This window comes from Podarcis cretensis (assembly GCF_951804945.1).
Source record: "Podarcis cretensis genome assembly, chromosome: 1".
In the NCBI taxonomy this organism is placed as follows: Eukaryota; Metazoa; Chordata; class Lepidosauria; order Squamata; family Lacertidae; genus Podarcis; species Podarcis cretensis.
Window position 1 is genome coordinate 4,012,633 of NC_137170.1, and position 16,501 is coordinate 4,029,133.

At 48.8% G+C, this 16,501-nt stretch overlaps 1 protein-coding gene and 1 long non-coding RNA gene across 2 annotated transcripts; one reads left to right on the plus strand and one right to left on the minus strand.

Moving 5' to 3' along the window:
- Positions 1-1,914: 1,914 nt before the first annotated feature.
- On the plus strand, positions 1,915-2,857 carry LOC307209060. The gene is made up of 2 exons (XR_013835298.1): positions 1,915-2,091; positions 2,453-2,857. It is a non-coding gene; the product is annotated as an uncharacterized lncRNA (long non-coding RNA).
- On the minus strand, positions 2,514-15,173 carry SAV1 (salvador family WW domain containing protein 1). The gene is made up of 5 exons (XM_079956051.1): positions 15,067-15,173; positions 9,871-10,317; positions 5,041-5,311; positions 4,207-4,350; positions 2,514-3,576 (listed from the first exon to the last, which is right to left on the minus strand). Exons 1-5 carry the CDS (start codon positions 15,158-15,160, stop codon positions 3,369-3,371), a joined length of 1,164 nt encoding a protein of 387 aa, XP_079812177.1. The 5' UTR covers positions 15,161-15,173; the 3' UTR covers positions 2,514-3,368.
- Positions 15,174-16,501: the final 1,328 nt, after the last annotated feature.

The following is a 16,501-nucleotide window of genomic DNA, read 5'->3' on the forward strand; positions in this document are numbered from 1 at the left end:
TGTTCCTAATTCATTATCACCTAATCCCAACTGAACCCCACCTGCTTCCCGTTACATGCTAAGCACTGGATGGACATGATCCTGCCACCTTTTGCATCTTTCAGCTCTTCCTTCAGCATCAGGAGAAAGCACCTGTACTTATATGCAATAGACCCTTCAACCGGAGTAAAAAGTATTTTGAACCACCTGTACTAAAACAAACAGGTTCTAGCTTTGAATAGCTATTACATATGACAAGCTGGTTTTTAAAAGCTGTTTTGGAGTCCAGAGTTTTAAGAAAAGGAAGCCTAAAATCCGCTTGACATACAGTTTCAGATGCTTCAGGGTTACAGACTCCGCTAACCCAGAAACAGTACCTCGGGTTAAGAACTTTGCTTCAGGATGAGAACAGAAATTGTGGCATGGCGACAGCGGGAGGCCCCATTAGCTAAAGTGGTACCTCAGGTTAAGAACAGTTAAGAACGGACCTCCGGAATGAATTAAGTTCTTAACCCGAGGTACGACTGTACTTGGATCAGGGTCCTCAATTCTTCAGTGCACACACTGCTAAACGCCAATTGCAATTAAAGGTGCTTGTCCTTATACAACTCAAATATTATTCTCATTGGAAGGTGGCAGGCCTCTGCTCAAATTACTTTTGGAAAGTAAAGTGCCTGCACATTTAGCTTCAACAGGGAATTACATGGTACGCCTTCAAGGGGAAGTTTATAAGATAGGCTTCATTGTGCCAGAACACGGTCAGGTTCTGTCCTAAAACCTTCCAACTTTAAGGGCTAGAAAGCAAATTACTTCACCCAAGCATGGGATCAGAATGTGTGTTCTGGCCAAACAATCCCACGATTCTGCCTGTTTGCTCTTAACAGGCTCTAGCCACTCTAAAGGTAAAGGTAAAGGTACCCCTGCCCGTACGGGCCAGTCTTGACAGACTCTGGGGTTGTGCGCCCATCTCACTTAAGAGGCCAGGGGCCAGCGCTGTCCGGAGACACTTCCGGGTCACGTGGCCAGCGTGACAAAGCCGCATCTGGCGAGCCAGAGCCGCACACGGAAACGCCGTTTACCTTCCCGCTGGTAAGCGGTCCCTATTTATCTACTTGCACCCGGAGGTGCTTTCGAACTGCTAGGTTGGCAGGCGCTGGGACCGAGCAGCGGGAGCGCACCCCGCCGCAGGGATTCGAACTGCCGACCTTTCGATCGGCAAGCCCTAGGCGCTGAGGCTTTAACCCACAGCGCCACCTGCGTCCCCCTCTAGCCACTCTAGTAGGTAACAAAACAGTGGCCTCATTTGTTCCCAATGCTAACCCATGGTTTGTTTTCAAACTGCTTTTGGCTTGAGCCTTAGTAACTTGGTAAGCAATCTGAGATGATGACAGCAGCCACGAAATTAAAAGACGCCTGCTTCTTGGGAGAAAAGCAATGACAAACCTAGACAGCATCTTAAAAAGTAGAGACATCACCTTGCCAACAAAAGTCCGTATAGTAAAAGCTCTGGTTTTCCCAGTAGTGATGTATGGAAGTGAGAGCTGGACCATAAAGAAGGCTGATCGCCGAAGAATGGATGCTTTTGAATTATGGTGCTGGAGGAGACTCTTGAGAGTCCCATGGACTGCAAGAAGATCAAACCTCTCCGTTCTGAAGGAAATCAGCCCTGAGTGCTCACTGGAAGGACAGATCGTGAAGCTGAGGCTCCAAGACTTTGGCCACCTCATGAGAAGAGAAGACTCCCTGGAAAAGACCCTGATGTTGGGAAAGATGGAGGGCACAAGGAGAAGGGGGCGACAGAGGACGAGATGGTGGGACAGTGTTCTCGAAGCTACCAGCATCAGTTTGACCAAACTGCGGGAGGCACTGGAAGGCAGGAGTGCCTGGCGTGCTCTGGTCCAGGGGGTCACGAAGAGTCGGACACGACTAAACAACAACAACAACAAGCAATCTGAGCAAGGACAACAAACCATGGTTAAGTAAGGGTGCTACTGGGTTTCCACATAATGCCAAGCCACGCTTAAAACAAGCCAAGGTCCATCAGCCAGCAACAAGCCATGACTTCAGCCTTTGGTTTGTTAGCAGCTACTTAAACCATTGGAAGGGACGCGGGTGGCGGAAGGGACGCGGGTGGCGCTGTGGGTAAAAGCCTCAGCGCCTAGGGCTTGCCGATCGAAAGGTCGGCGGTTCGAATCCCCACGGCGGGGTGCGCTCCCGCTGCTCGGTCCCAGCGCCTGCCAACCTAGCAGTTCGAAAGCACCCCCGGGTGCAAGTAGATAAATAGGGACCGCTTACCAGCGGGAAGGTAAAGAGCAGCGATGTCACGCTGGCCACGTGACCCGGAAGTGTCTCCGGACAGCGCTGGCCCCTGGCCTCTTAAGTGAGATGGGCGCACAACCCCAGAGTCTGTCAAGACTGGCCCGTACGGGCAGGGGGACCTTTACCTTTACTTAAACCATTGCTAGGCCACCAGGCAGCATTCAACCGCAGCTTAGTGTCATGTGGAAACCAGAGAGAAATTTGTTCCAGCCACATAAACAAAAACAAGTTTATTTGATTGCTGAGATTTACAGGACACAGATGTTACAGAACTTTCATACACATTGCAGGATGACAGATCAAAATGTGAAATGAGATACAAAGGCAACTTTACCACTGGATGGAAGTTTTCACAAAATCGTTCCTTGCTGGTTTGATTAGGGTGAGACTTGCTCCAAATGGCTAAGGCAGGCGGCTCGGTTCTCCAGTTGCTTTTCAACGCAGCCCACTTGCGCCAGCCTGAATATGGCAAAACGCTCCTGAGAGGATCCGCAGCAAACTAGAAGGATGAGTTCAACAGTCAAAATAAGGCAGTCGCTTATTCATTGCTTGGGTCCAACAGAACCGTATTTCTGCAATGTTTTTATAATGGAAGATCATGTGGACCTTTTGCATATTAAAGCTGTGTCCACAGCCACAGAGCTGCAGCAGAAAAACAGAACCTCCTTTTCCCCTGGAGGCAAGGCAGCCCACAAGATCAGCAGCCGGAAGGCAGCAAACAGGCTTCATCTAACTTTCAGGGCGTTTCTCGCACTGACATCATTCGAAAATAAAATTTCTTCTCCAAGGTTCAACCGTTGCTAGAAAAAAAGGTTATCAGACAAAATAATAATAATAATAATATAAAACGTGGCTTTTCTTGAATTTTCCCACCACACTGGCTCTCAGAATAAGAAACTAACTTTCTTTATACAATATAACAAACATCTTTTGTATTCAATAAACATGATACACAAGAAGGTAATTACAAAAGGTGCAAGGTCAACGAGAGAGAAGCTGCCTTTTTAACCAAAGCACTTGTTCACGGTTTTTCCTTTTTCCCTCAGAGTCCGCTGCGAAAGGGAAGGAGCTCAGAAGTTCTTGCCGTGCTGCTGCTGCTGGGCATACCACTGCTGCCTCTGCTTGCGGTTTTCCAGCTCGGTGAGCAGAGCCTGGCGGTAGGCTTCGTACAGCTTCACTATCCGCTCCAGTTCCTTCATGAAAAGCAGCTTCAGCATCCCCTGGTATGTATCCAGGTCAGCCAACTGGAAGAGCTCCCACTTCAAGATGTGGTCGTATCTGTTGCAAGAGACAAGAGAACAACGTAACCGACTGGAAGAGCACTGGATAAAGATAAGGAGAGCTTTAGGCTGCAAACCGCCCTGAGATTTTTGGGTGAAGGGCGGTGCACAAATTTCATAAATAAATAAGAGCCTGTTGGATCAAGCCAATGGCCCGTCTAATCCAGCCTCCTGTCACGAGGAAAACATGGAAGCAGGATTGGAGCACGAGGACATTCTCCTTCCCTTCCTGTGGATTCCAGCAACTGGTATTAAGAAGCACTGCTGCCTCTGACGGTGGAGGCGAACAGCCCTCCTGGCCAGTAGCCAACAATAACTAGGAATCTTCTGGACATGACCTTAAAGCAGGCCACTGTGAGAACACGATTCTGGACAAGATGAACCTCTGGTCTACTCCAGAGGTCTTATGTTCTTATGCTACTTTGGATAATCAGCCAATACTGATTATATTAAGAGCATATCATTTCTTTTTAAGATGCTACACAAACTTAACGTTCTGGATACATTCAAGATGTCCCAAACAAAATGCCTCCATTTTTTTTTTAAATACAGGCTTATAGTCAATGAATTGCCCACCACTGGGCAGAAATAAAAATCGAAGTTCATAAGACAAGTGCGTAATGCTCACTTTACAGGAGCCCTGGCATAAACCTGCAGCCAATCTGGGATCTCCGCAGTGTGGTAGGGATTTGCAGGCACAAGGATAGGCTGGCTCCTCTCGGCTGGCTGTGGCTGATACGTCATCGGAGGTGGCTGATCGTAACGGGGAACGCTGCACAGAGATACAGCAAAGATCAAACTCAAGTCACTTCAACACCAAAAATGGCAGCAGCAACTCTCTTAGGCTGGGGTGCAGAAACTTGGAGTGAGCAAATTCCCATTGCAGTTTGTTTGTTTTTTGATTTAGGAAATGCCAGCCCAGGGATCAACCCATACTTTGATACAAAAGGTTGTATTGGAGTTCCCCCAGCTCTCCAGGGCTGATCTGGGGAGGGTGCAGGGGGGGAGAGAGGAGGGAAGTCGCACTGCAAGTCTGGGATTAGCCATGTCTCTAGGGTGTGTTTCAACAGGTGAGAAGCCAGAAAAACTAAGGATTTAAGCAGACAATGGCTCTGCGCTGCCTGTCATGGAAGTAGAGAGCAAGTGCCGAGTACCACCAATGTGTTGTGTGCTCTGTCATCTACCCTTGGCAGACTTTGCTAATGGAGGCTCAAAGTTCTGAGATTGGTGATGTGATGTTGGGTTCTTTTCCACTCTTCCTTAGGAGCTGGAAACCAGTGAAAGTCCTTCATGCATGCTAGCAGTAAGGCATTTGAGGTTCATTCTCTTACAGTGCGATCCTACACAGGGTTTTTCAGAGGTCTCACAGAGTTTAATGGGGATAAGTCACAGGTAAGTGGTCACAGAATTGCAGCCTAAGGCATTGGTTGAAACTCCCAAGGGAAGCCCACAGACGACTTACCTGGGGGCACAAGGGTGTTTGTACTGTGCTCTTTTATTGATGTGGTCGACGTAGTACACACCAAACTCAGCTGATTCCACACGCTCCCACCCTGGAGGCAGCCCTTCTCTCTCAAGTGGATGACTCCAGTGTGTTGTGTTGGTGTTATGGTCTATGTAGTATTTCCTTCCTCTAAGAGTCCAGTCCACAGACCAGCCAGGAGGGAGAGGTAAATCTTCCGAACTGTGGTTTGTTAAGTTTCCCAGCGATGTAGCAGCCACTCGCCCGATGCCTGGAGGGAAAAAAACAACCCCACAACAGCATCAGTAAAGCAGACACTCATTTAACGGGTTTCTTGCAAAGTTACACAACTTCTTTTCCTCAGAAAAGCAGCAAAAGATTGTCATCAATTCCACAATACACCCCCTTCTCAGTGCCTAGATTTATCGTTTCCTCTCACAGACATTCCTGCCTTGAGAGCATTGGTGCTTTCTATGCAACATGCTCCTTTTGCTTGCAGACGTTCATTAGTTAGTAAAGTCAGAAGTAGTTGGGTAGCTGCCTCCGTGCCACATGGCTGCTAAATCCCAGCTCACCTCAGCACATAAGACCCAGCCTCCCAGAACAGAAGGCTATTCTCCAAAGAGAACTTTTTAAAATGGGAAGACTTGGTATCATGGAAGGCCGAGTGAAGATAGCAACTATCAAAACATACCCCAAAACATAACAGACATACTAAGCCAGATAAGGGGATAAGCAGTTGAAAGAGAAGTATTCAAAGAAGTTCAAATTGGGAAGTATTCCATGTTTTCAAGACTGACAAAACACAGACACTTGACCCATAGCTATTGCATAACATGGCTGCTTATCACAAAAAAGATGGTTCTTGATTGTGTAATCTGTTTCCCAGGACATCCAAGAGCAAATGTTGGAATGAAAGCCTCAAGTTTTCAGCCCCAGCCTCCCAATAAACCAAGAGACAGATTATGGAAGTGGGAGGGCGTTCTCTAGATATGAATTAAGCCCTGCTTAAGAGGCAAGGCTGCCAGGGAACACGGCAAGCTGTCTTACACTGACTCAAGACCACTGGCTTCACCTACTCTGGCAGGCAGCAACCTTCCAGCTCTCAATGCTGGCAGATGCCTTGCACATCACTTCCTACCAGGTCCTTCCAGCTGGAGATGCCAGGGACTGAACCTGTGACTTTTGGCATGCAAAGCATGTGCTCTGCTTTTCAGCTATGATCCCTCAATGGTGGGGAGGAGAGAAAGATAAAGGGGCCCAGAGGAAGCAGATGAAAACTATTTGGCTTGCAGAGCTGGCATTCCACACCCCTGATGTGAACAAGCAGGAGGCCTGAATGGTTCGTGTGAATACAGTGCACAGCAATGGGGGGGGGGGAGAGGCCTGGGTAAAGAGGTGCATCTTGATCAACTGTTGGAAAGCATAGAGTGATGGGCATAAGAGGGGTGGGTCATTCCCTCTCAAGTGCTACTGCCCCTCAAACGACAGAGAGTAGCAGTGCTACCAACAGAGCTTCCCCTGCTGACCTTAACAGGCAAGCAGCTTCATTTGGGAGAAGGCACTCTTTCAGATACAGTACACCCTCGGGTTACGTTACTCTTGAGTAACGTTTTGAAAGCGGTAAACCAGGAAGTATTTTTCCGGGTTTTGCCGCTCGCACATGCGCAGAAGCGCTCTATCTTGCTGCATGTGTGCGCAGAAGTGGCACCCCTGGATATGGATTTTTCAGGGTGCGCACGGACCCCCAGAATGAATTAATTTCGTATCCAGAGGGTCCACTGTATTGGGGGCTTCATATTTCAATATTAGCACCTTTAAACCGGGCTCAGTAGTGACTTGGCAACCAACGGAGATCACAGATTCGTAGAACTGTAGAGTTGGAAGGGACCGTAAGAGCCATCTAGTTCAACCCCCTGTAATGCAGGAATCACGGCTCAAGCATCCTGGACCTCTAGCTTAAAAACCTCCATGGAAGGAGAGTCCACCACCTTCCCAGGTAGTCGACTATCGAACAGTTCTTACTGTCAGAAAGTTCTTCCTAAGGTTTCTCTTCCAAAACCGGTATGGTACGTACCCAGCTAGGAATATTTGCCAGCAGCCTTGCTGCCGCATCTTGCACGAGTTGCAGCTTCTGAGATGGTGAACCAACTGTAGCTTGAAATAGCCTTTTCCATCCAGAGCACTGCAACCCTGAAGGGAACTAGCCATCTCCCAAATTCCTAGGCTCAAGAACCTGCAAGAGACTGTGCTTCAATTTCTTGGCTGGATTCAGCTTCAATTTATTGGTCCACAACCAGCCCATTCCCACCTCCACTACCACTGCCTCTCCTGATTCAGATGCACCAAGAGACAGCGATGGGTATCATCAGTATAGTAGCTGACATGTCACTCCAAATACCCTGATGACACCTCCCAGTGGCTCCATGCAGAGGGGCAAGATAAACCTTTGGGGAACTGTAAAAACAAGCTCCTGAGGCACCAAGGGGTAATCCCCAACTGTTACACTCTGAAACCAGATTCAGAGGCCGGAATGGAGCCATTTTAACAAAGTGCCCACAAGTTCCCAGACTCGGGAGCTGCTCCAGGAGCATGACTTGGTCAACAGTATTGGAAGTTGTGATCAATAAGAGCCAAAAGGGTTGCACTCTCCCTGCCCGTCTCTGAACAAAGGTCACCAACCAAGGTGAGGAAGGCAGTTTTGGGGCTGCATCTGATTGCAATGGGTCCAGATAAGACACTTTTCCAAGTATGTCTTTAATGGGATCACCACACCCCCCCCCAGTCTGTCTCCAGCAAGCTCCAGCTGCAGCCCTTTCCCTTTGCTTCCTCATCGACTTCTAACCTGTTCTGTGTTTCTTTGGAGTAGACCTATAATTTTTCAGCTGCCGTCAAAGCCAAATTGTTGCCCGCTCATACACAATTGCTTCAGCCAATGCTAAAACACAACAACCCACCTCCTTCCTCTAAAGGACGCATGTTTCCTTTCCTTAAATGTGGGGTTTGCATCCCAAATCTCCCACCCAGCACAGCCTCCTGCTACCTCACTAGAGCATATTACTGTCTCTCATGCCAACAAACTGCTTTAAGTGAAGGCCTTCAAGAAGCTGCGTCATCTGTGGCTTGGCTTTCCCCCTCTCTGCCATCATGTACACTCCATGGTGGCTGGCAGCCAGGCAGCCCAGCAGCTTCCAACTCCATTCCCACAACCAAGCCACTCCCACCAGCAGACGCCTATGAGCTCATGTTCTTCAAAAACTTCTCTCCTGCCAATCAGCAGGAGTTTGGTGGGGTGGCAGATTAATGGAGGCCACGGGAAACAGATAGGGGTTATTTGGTTTGCAAACTCGACATTCCCTCCTGCTAATCTGAATAACCCATATACACCAAGTATCATTCCTAAAACAAACCAAAATTAAACATTATAGAACAGTCAAATGCACAGGCATTTCATTTTCCACAACACAGAACCAGTCTCTAACTCTTTGGAGCTCAGCCTCTCTTCTTCTAATAATAAAAAGCCTTCTGAGAGAAAAGCATCTATTTCTCAAAAGCGGAGTTTCATATTTGAGGTCAGTAACCCTAAAGTTTTGACATTCTTGCCTGCAGATTTATTTCCCCCTCTGCAATCTGCACAAGATGGTCAACTTGAATGCAATGTGTTTCATAACCAAGGAAACTGGGGGAAAGTATCACATCCTTACATATCAATCTGTTTATGTTTACAACATAAATACCACATTTTAGAGCTTGAGAGTCTTTATGCTGTGCCCAGTACTGTGATTCCACAAGCGCTACTCAAGAATTTCACTTTGTCTGATGAGCTTCCTTCAGTAAACACAAGTAAACCACATGAAAAATGTGATCCGGAATGCTGTCGCGCCCAGGAAGAGTCACATTCCAAGGCAAACATCTGATGTCTTCTCACTCGACTTCAAAGGCCAAATGCCCCCTCACTCTTCAATTCAAGAACAAAATCACCAGTTTTCTGAGGAAACTAAGATAACACTCAACATTTCAACTGCATATAAAAAAGGCCTGTGTTTTCCCATCTCTCTCGCCCACGTTCCTTTTCCTGCAAATTGCAAGTTTGCAAACATTGCCCTGGCTGTATTTAAAAACCGTTCACAGAATTACCCCTCGAGAAGACAACACAGAAACACACACAGGTCACCAGGCATTTGTGAATGCTCCCATGGCCTCGCCGCAGAAGTCAGCAGACAACTTGGTTTCTCTCTCAGGAGGAGCTTTCTGGAACTTGCTTGGAAGAAAAATCCCCCACACCTTACAATAATGACCTATATGGACCAATAGTCCCACTCCCTTCAAGGCAGCTTGAGATGCTGAAAGGTATTTATGCACAAGTAGATCCTTGTTTACTGCCACCAGTATGACACATGTCTTAGGGACGCGGGTGGCGCTGTGGGTAAAACCTCAGCGCCTAGGACTTGCCGATCGTATGGTCGGGGGTTTGAATCCCCGTGGCGGGGTGAGCTCCCGTCGTTCGGTCCCAGCTCCTGCCCACCTAGCAGTTCGAAAGCACTCCTAAGTGCAAGTAGATAAATAGGTACCGCTTTATAGCGGGAAGGTAAACGGCGTTTCCGTGCGCTGCTCTGGTGTTGGCTCGCAAGAGCAGCTTCGTCACGCTGGCCACGTGACCCGGAAGTGTCTCCGGACAGCGCTGGCCTCTTAAGCGAAATGGGCGCGCAACCCCAGAGTCGGTCACGACTGGCCCGTACGGGCAGGGGTACCTTTACCTTTATGACACATGTAGACACAAAAGCTGTACTTCGGAATGGCAAATTCTGGAAAATAAGCTCAGATACTTGCCTGAACTATGCCTTCCCTGATTCTGTGACATCCTTTGGGCAAGGTCATTGTTATGTTCATAGTATCTATATTCCTCCTGCACATGATCCCCCAGCTGGTGCCGCCTCTGACCATTATAAAAGTGGTGGTCATAATAGTGACGGGATCCGGCATCGCCGTTTTCAGTTACAGAGTTTGCCTCTGTTAAAAAGGACTGGGAAGATACGCCATATTCCCGCGGGACGTCGGCCAGGCTCCTGGCAAGGTAGGAAGGGGCAGAGAGTCTGTTGCTTTCCCGCCTCACTATCTCGTGAGGAGGCCTCTGCACTGGAGTCCGAAGGAAGCTCTGGTTTCTGGAAACTGCTCCATCCCCACCCGCAGCGTAGGCAGAAGAACCCGGGTCCAGAAGGCAGAGATCTGTTCGTCTTGGAATGGTTGGACCATGACGGATGAATGAAGGCATCAGATCTGCAACAGAGCATTGCAGTAAAAATTGAAAAGTCTCAACATGGTCAAAGTAGGCACATTATTTCATTAAATTTTTAAAACTACTACATTTGTGGGGGAGACAGAATTGAAACATGGTAGAAACAATTCTCTTTACAGGATTTTATTGTACACTGACTTTGCGAGGCATTTGATCTACAAATTGGTTAGTAAGTTCTGTAAATAAACAGCTTCAAAGCAGAGGGGAAGTATCTCTGCAGAAATCTCTTCGTGAAAATATGCAAAAAGTAGTCAAGCAATTTTCAGGATACAACTAGAATGTGGTCCTCAATAGCTTTCCACTAGGGTAAGGCAAGTCCTTGGCCCAAAAAAGATCTCCCAGCCCTGTCAAAATCCCCGCCCCCTGGAACCTCCTTCACCCCATTCCATTAGTTACCAATGTGGTGATCTCCAGATGCTGGAAACTACAAGTCCCATCAGCCTAAGGCAGCAAGGCCAATAGCCAGGAATGATGGTCACTGTTGTCTGAAACATCTGGAGGACACCACATTATGTGGCTAACCCTGCCTTATGGTGTAAATTACACTGGGGTTGTATGTATGTATGTAAATGAATAATGGAATAAATACAGAGGGAAATCAAATGCAAAACAAACCAACGGTGAAAAGTACAAAAAAGCAACATAGTGACAGGTGAGGTGGCTCTGCTTTCCAGCAGCAGGATGCATGTTACCATGCTCACTATTCGGCTTTTAGGGAAGGAAAACTGCCCTTCTGCACCTTGCTCCCCTCTGGTTTCCCTCTTCTCTGTCCCCCACTGCCTGCCCTGCACCCATGTGTGCCAACTTAGGATTGCACTTCAGGCACAAAGCACAGGGTCTATCCACAAGATGCTCACACCATAAATACGTGTGGTGGGGCGTAAAGTGCCACAAGGCTGTGTCTCCATTTACATGTGCGTGCACCTTCAATTCCCTTCCTCGTTCAGAATTCCCAACTCCTTTTAACCGTTGCAACACATTCAAAACAGGTGCTGAACGCTGCAGATAACCAGAACCCTCCTTTAACCTGGGAACCAACCCCACTGAATTTAGCAGGGCTACGACTGCAACCTGAATCTTCCGAGTGCCAGTGCAAACCCTGGTCTCCATACTGCCCCCAACAATAAACCCACCCACCACCATAGATTGAAGTCATTCATGCACACACCCCTTCATGGGAGTTTTTTGTGCTGAGGGGCTGGACGCTTTCACCTGCCATGAATGCTTTCTTTGGACTGGGGGAGGGGGCTAATGAGCCCTTGGGCGTCCACAGTTTCCTAGGATGGGAAGGGGGTGAGCTCTCCTCTGTTGGAGGTTTATGAACCACAGGCGTTGGGTGGCCACCTGCCATTCATTCCTGCACTGCCGGGGGGGGGGGGCTGTTAGGGCCAAATGGCCCCTTGGTGCTGCCGCTGCTGGGGAAGTCCCCCTTTCCATCTAACCTCACCTACCTCACAGGGTTGTTGTGGGGATTAAATGAGGGGGAGGAAAGAACCATGTATATGCCGCCTTGAGCTCCTTCGAGGAAAAAGCGGGATGTAAATGCAATAATAAAAATGATTGGCTCCCAGTACGTTTCCGAGCACAATTCAAAGTGTTGGTGCTGACCTTGAAAGCCCTAAACGGCCTCGGTCCAGTATACCTGAAGGAGCGTCTCTACCCCCATTGTTCTGTCCGGACGCTGAGGTCCAGCGCCGAGGGCCTTCTGGTGGTTCCCTCATTGCGAGAAGCAAAGCTACAGGGAACCAGGCAGAGGGCCTTCTCAGTAGTGGCGCCCACCCTGTGGAACGCCCTTCCAGCAGATGTCAAAGTGATAAACAACTACCTGACATTCAGAAGACATCTTAAGGCAGCCCTGTTTAGGGAAGTTTTTAACGTGTGATATTTTACTGTATTTTTGGTTTTTATGGAAGCCGCCCAGAGTGGCTGGGGAGGCCCAGCCAGATGGGCGGGGTATAAATAATAAATTATTATTATTATTATTATTATTATTATTATGGGGAAGAGGGGAGAACACTCCCGAGCTATAGCAGCCGACTCCTAGGGGCCGAGGTCCCTTCACCCCCAAATAAAATATGTGAGGGAGGGCCAGCCCTCCCCAAAGCACATGACCATTTAAATGGGGTGCATCTTTGAGACCGATTATGTGGGAATGGGGTCAGTGCCGGATTTACGTATAAGCTAAACAAGCTATAGATTAGGGCCTCACTCCCTTGGCCCCCCCCCCAAAAAAAATAAAGGGAAAAAACCTGGATGTACATTTCCAAAATTTAAGATAAAAAACAAATAAAGTGAAACCTACATACAGCAACAGTGTTTTGTGTTGTGTAGGCTCCTACTTGTTATGTGCAAATGGCTTTAGATACCTATTAGGTCCATAAAATACCATACAGGGTTACCTCTGGTTAAGAACTTAATTCGTTCCGGAGGTCCGTTCTTAACCTGAAAATGTTCTTAACCTGAAGCACCACTTTAGCTAATGGGGCCTCCTACTGCCGCTGCGCCGCCAAAGCACAATTTCTGTTCTCATCCTGAAGCAAAGTTCTTAATCCAAGGTAATATTTCTGGGTTAGAGGAGTCTGTAACCTGAAGTGTATGTAACCCAAGGTACCACTGTATAGCATATACAAAATAAATAATAAAAAAATATTCCTTCCAGTAGCACCTTAGGGACCAACTAAATTTGTTATTGGTATGAGCTTTCGTGTGCATGCACACAAGAACTCATACCAATAACAAACTTAGTTGGTCTCTAAGGTGCTACTGGAAGGAACTTTTTATTATTATTGTTTTGTTTCCACTACGACAGACCAACACGGTTACCTACCTGTAACTAGACATATAGCATATATTCAACACACAAAAAACAGCCACAATTTGTTGTTGGCAAAGGACAGCTGGGCATATAAAGGGCCCCATTACCTCCAGTAGCTTAGAAGTCAAGGGACCCTTGACCGTTAGGTCCAGGGGCGGCCTCATCATACCTAAATCTGGCCCTGGGTGGGGCTTACCTGTCTCTCCACCCCCCCCAATACAGTGGTACCTCTGGTTACATACTTAATTCGTTCTGGAGGTCCGTTCTTAATCTGAAACTGTTCTTAACCTGATGCACCACTTTAGCTAATGGGGCCTCCTGCTGCCGCCGCACGATTTCTGTTCTCATCCTGAAGCAAAGTTCTTAACCCAAGGTACTATTTCTGGGTTAGAGGAGTCTGTAACCTGAAGCATATGTAACCTGAAGCGTGTGTAACCCGAGGTACCACTGTATTTGAATCAAGTTACCACCCAGCCTCTCCCCACAAGAGACCAGGTGATGTCGGTACTGAATTGCCGCCCCCCCCCCGGGTTCATCTGACCCCCCCCCCCCGTGATAGGAATTTTATGGTCTTAGATATACGGCAACGTTCATAACCACACGTACATAGATCAGCACAGGAAAGCCAACCTGGAACCATTTTGATTCCTAAACTGAGCAAATGTTTCTCTGCATGGTCAAAATGGAAAAGCCTCCCCATTGTCTCTTTCCTCATAAATCCTTGTCTGAGGATATGTCTGTTTGAATAAGGGGTGAGCCTGTGACCTGGCCCAGGAAATAAGTATTTTACCACTACAAAAGAATGGCCAGGCTCCCCAGGCAATCCAATCAAGTAACTTGCCAGACAGGAGATAAACTGTGACAGGAGAAAAACAACATTTAAATTTCTGTGATGCAGGTGGGATGTATCTGAGGGGTGGTCTTAGGTTACACCCCTTCTGTGAAGTAGGTATGATGTTTCTGGGGGGTGGTATTGATCTAGGTAAAGGTAAAGGTACCCCTGCCCGCACGGGCCAGTCTTGACAGACTCTGGGGTCGTGCGCCCATCTCACTTAAGAGGCCGGGGGCCAGCGCTGTCCGGAGACACTTCCGGGTCACGTGGCCAGCGTGACATCGTTGCTCTGGCGAGCCAGAGCCGCACACGGAAACGCCGTTTACCTTCCCGCTGGTAAGCGGTCCCTATTTATCTACTTGCACCCGGAGGTGCTTTCGAACTGCTAGGTTGGCAGGCGCTGGGACCGAGCAGCGGGAGCGCACCCCGCCGCAGGGATTCGAACCGCCGACCTTTCGATCGGCAAGCCCTAGGCGCTGAGGCTTTAACCCACAGCGCCACCTGCGTCCCTGTGACAGGAGAAAAACAACATTTAAATTTCTGTGATGCAGGTGGGATGTATCTGAGGGGTGGTCTTAGGTTACACCCCTTCTGTGATGCAGGCATAATGTTTCTGGGGGTGGTCTTGATCTACAGGATGGGAATTCCAAAAGTCTTTATAAGCCCTTGCACAGCATTTTTGTGGGTCCTCCTCCTTTCCTGCGTGTGAGGGGAGCACCCTGTTGCAACAGATCAATAAAGATCAAACTTACTCTTGAAGTATGGGTTCCCCCAACAAAATTTAAAAATTTGGCTTTGTAATTCGGAATTTATATGATGTGATTTAATTTGATGTGATTGGCCAGTTAATAAAAATTATTTAAAAAAAATAAAAATACAGATCAGGCTTACTAGCTACTTTGCTTCTCAATATTCTCTGGTTGGCCTCTGTTATTTTCTCCTACCAATAGGGAACCTATGCAAGGACTCCATATGGGCTCTTGGATGCCCCATAAGGGGATAAACGGGCAGATTTTTTATTTACAACCCCCCCAGCCCAAACCACCCGGGGAGGAAGGAGGAAGGAAGGGCTTGTGCACTCACTGCGGAGCAAAGGGCTGGTCTCCTTGATCACGTACTTGCCCTGCACCTCGCCCGGTTTGGAGAGCTCGGCGCGCGTTTTCTTCCGGGACAGCATCCCCTCCCCCACCCCCCGCAGGCGACGCCGCCGCCGCCGCCGCCCCTCCCCCCCTCCCTCAGCCCGCCGCGCCGCCGCCGCCCCCGGGCCCCTCCCGGAGGGGCGCCATGGGGGTCCAGAGGCCGGGTGGGGGCCTTTCGGGGAGGGGGCGCCGACAGACACGCCCGCCCGCCGCCCTCCCGGCGGCTCCCTTTCTCGCTTCTCTCCCCTCAGCGCCTCACGCAGCCCCTCAGGCAGCCGAGGAAACTTGCTGGCCACGCCCACCGCCCCGGCGCCGCCCGATTGGCTGGCCCGCGCGGGGGCCGCTGGGAAGGCGAGCGCCGAAAAGGGGCCCCCAGGAGGAGGAGGAGGAGGAAGAGGACGGAGAGAGAGGACGGCGGGCTCCGAGGAACAGCGCCCCCCGTGGCAGGGAGGGGGACTGCTCTGCGCCCAGCTGCTGCTGCTGCTGCTGGGCTATACTGTACTATTATGTTGTTAAAACAAAATAAAAGAAAAAAATTCCTTCCAGTAGCACCTTAAAGACCAACTAAGTTAGTTCTAGGTATGAGCTTTCGTGTGCATGCACACTTCTTCAGATACACACGAAAGCTCATACCTAGAACTAACTTAGTTGGTCTTTAAGGTGCTACTGGAAGGAATTTTTTTCTTTTATTTTGTTTTGACTATGGCAGACCAACACGGCTACCTATCTGTAACTGGTATTATGTTGTTGTTTCGTCGTGTCCGCCTCTTCGTGACCCCCTGGACCAGAGCACGCCAGGCACTCCTGTCTTCCACTGCCTCCCGAAGTTTGGTCCAACTCATGCTGGTAGCTTCGAGAACACTATCCAACCATCTCGTCCTCTGTCGCCCCCTTCTCCTTGTGCCCTCCATCTTTCCCAACATCAGGGTCTTTTCCAGGGAGTCTTCTCTTCTCATGAGGAGGCCAAAGATTCAGGATCTGTCCTTCCAGTGAGCACTCAGGGCTGATTTCCTTCAGAATGGAGAGGTTTGATCTTCTTGCAGTCCATGGGACTCTCAAGAGTCTCCTCCAGCACCAGAATTCAAAAGCATCCATTCTTCAGCGATCAGCCGCCTTTATGATCACTGCCTTGCCGTGGCGAAGGGGCTTGAATAACTCAGAGAAGCTATGAGCTATGCCGTGCAGGGCCACCCAAGATGGACAGGTCATAGTGGAGAGTTTTGACCAAACATGATCCACCTGGAGCAGGAACCGGCAAACCACTCCAGTATCCCTGCCAAGAAAGCTCTATGGACAAAGACAACAGGCCCCATCTGCACTAGCCATTTAAAGCAGTATCATACCGCTTTGAGCATTCAGGACTTCTCCCAAAGAATCCT

What these genes read in the sequence shown, in the direction of transcription:
- SAV1 (XM_079956051.1), bottom strand. Translation starts at nt 15,160, where the DNA reads ATGCTGTCCCGGAAGAAAACGCGCGCCGAGCTCTCCAAACCGGGCGAG. An exon ending in GACCAGCCCTTTGCTCCGCA is followed by an intron (nt 10,318 to 15,066) that starts GTGAGTGCACAA and finishes GCTCTGTTGCAG; the next exon opens with ATCTGATGCCTTCATTCATC. An exon ending in AAACACCCTTGTGCCCCCAG is followed by an intron (nt 4,351 to 5,040) that starts GTAAGTCGTCTG and finishes ATCTCTGTGCAG; the next exon opens with CGTTCCCCGTTACGATCAGC.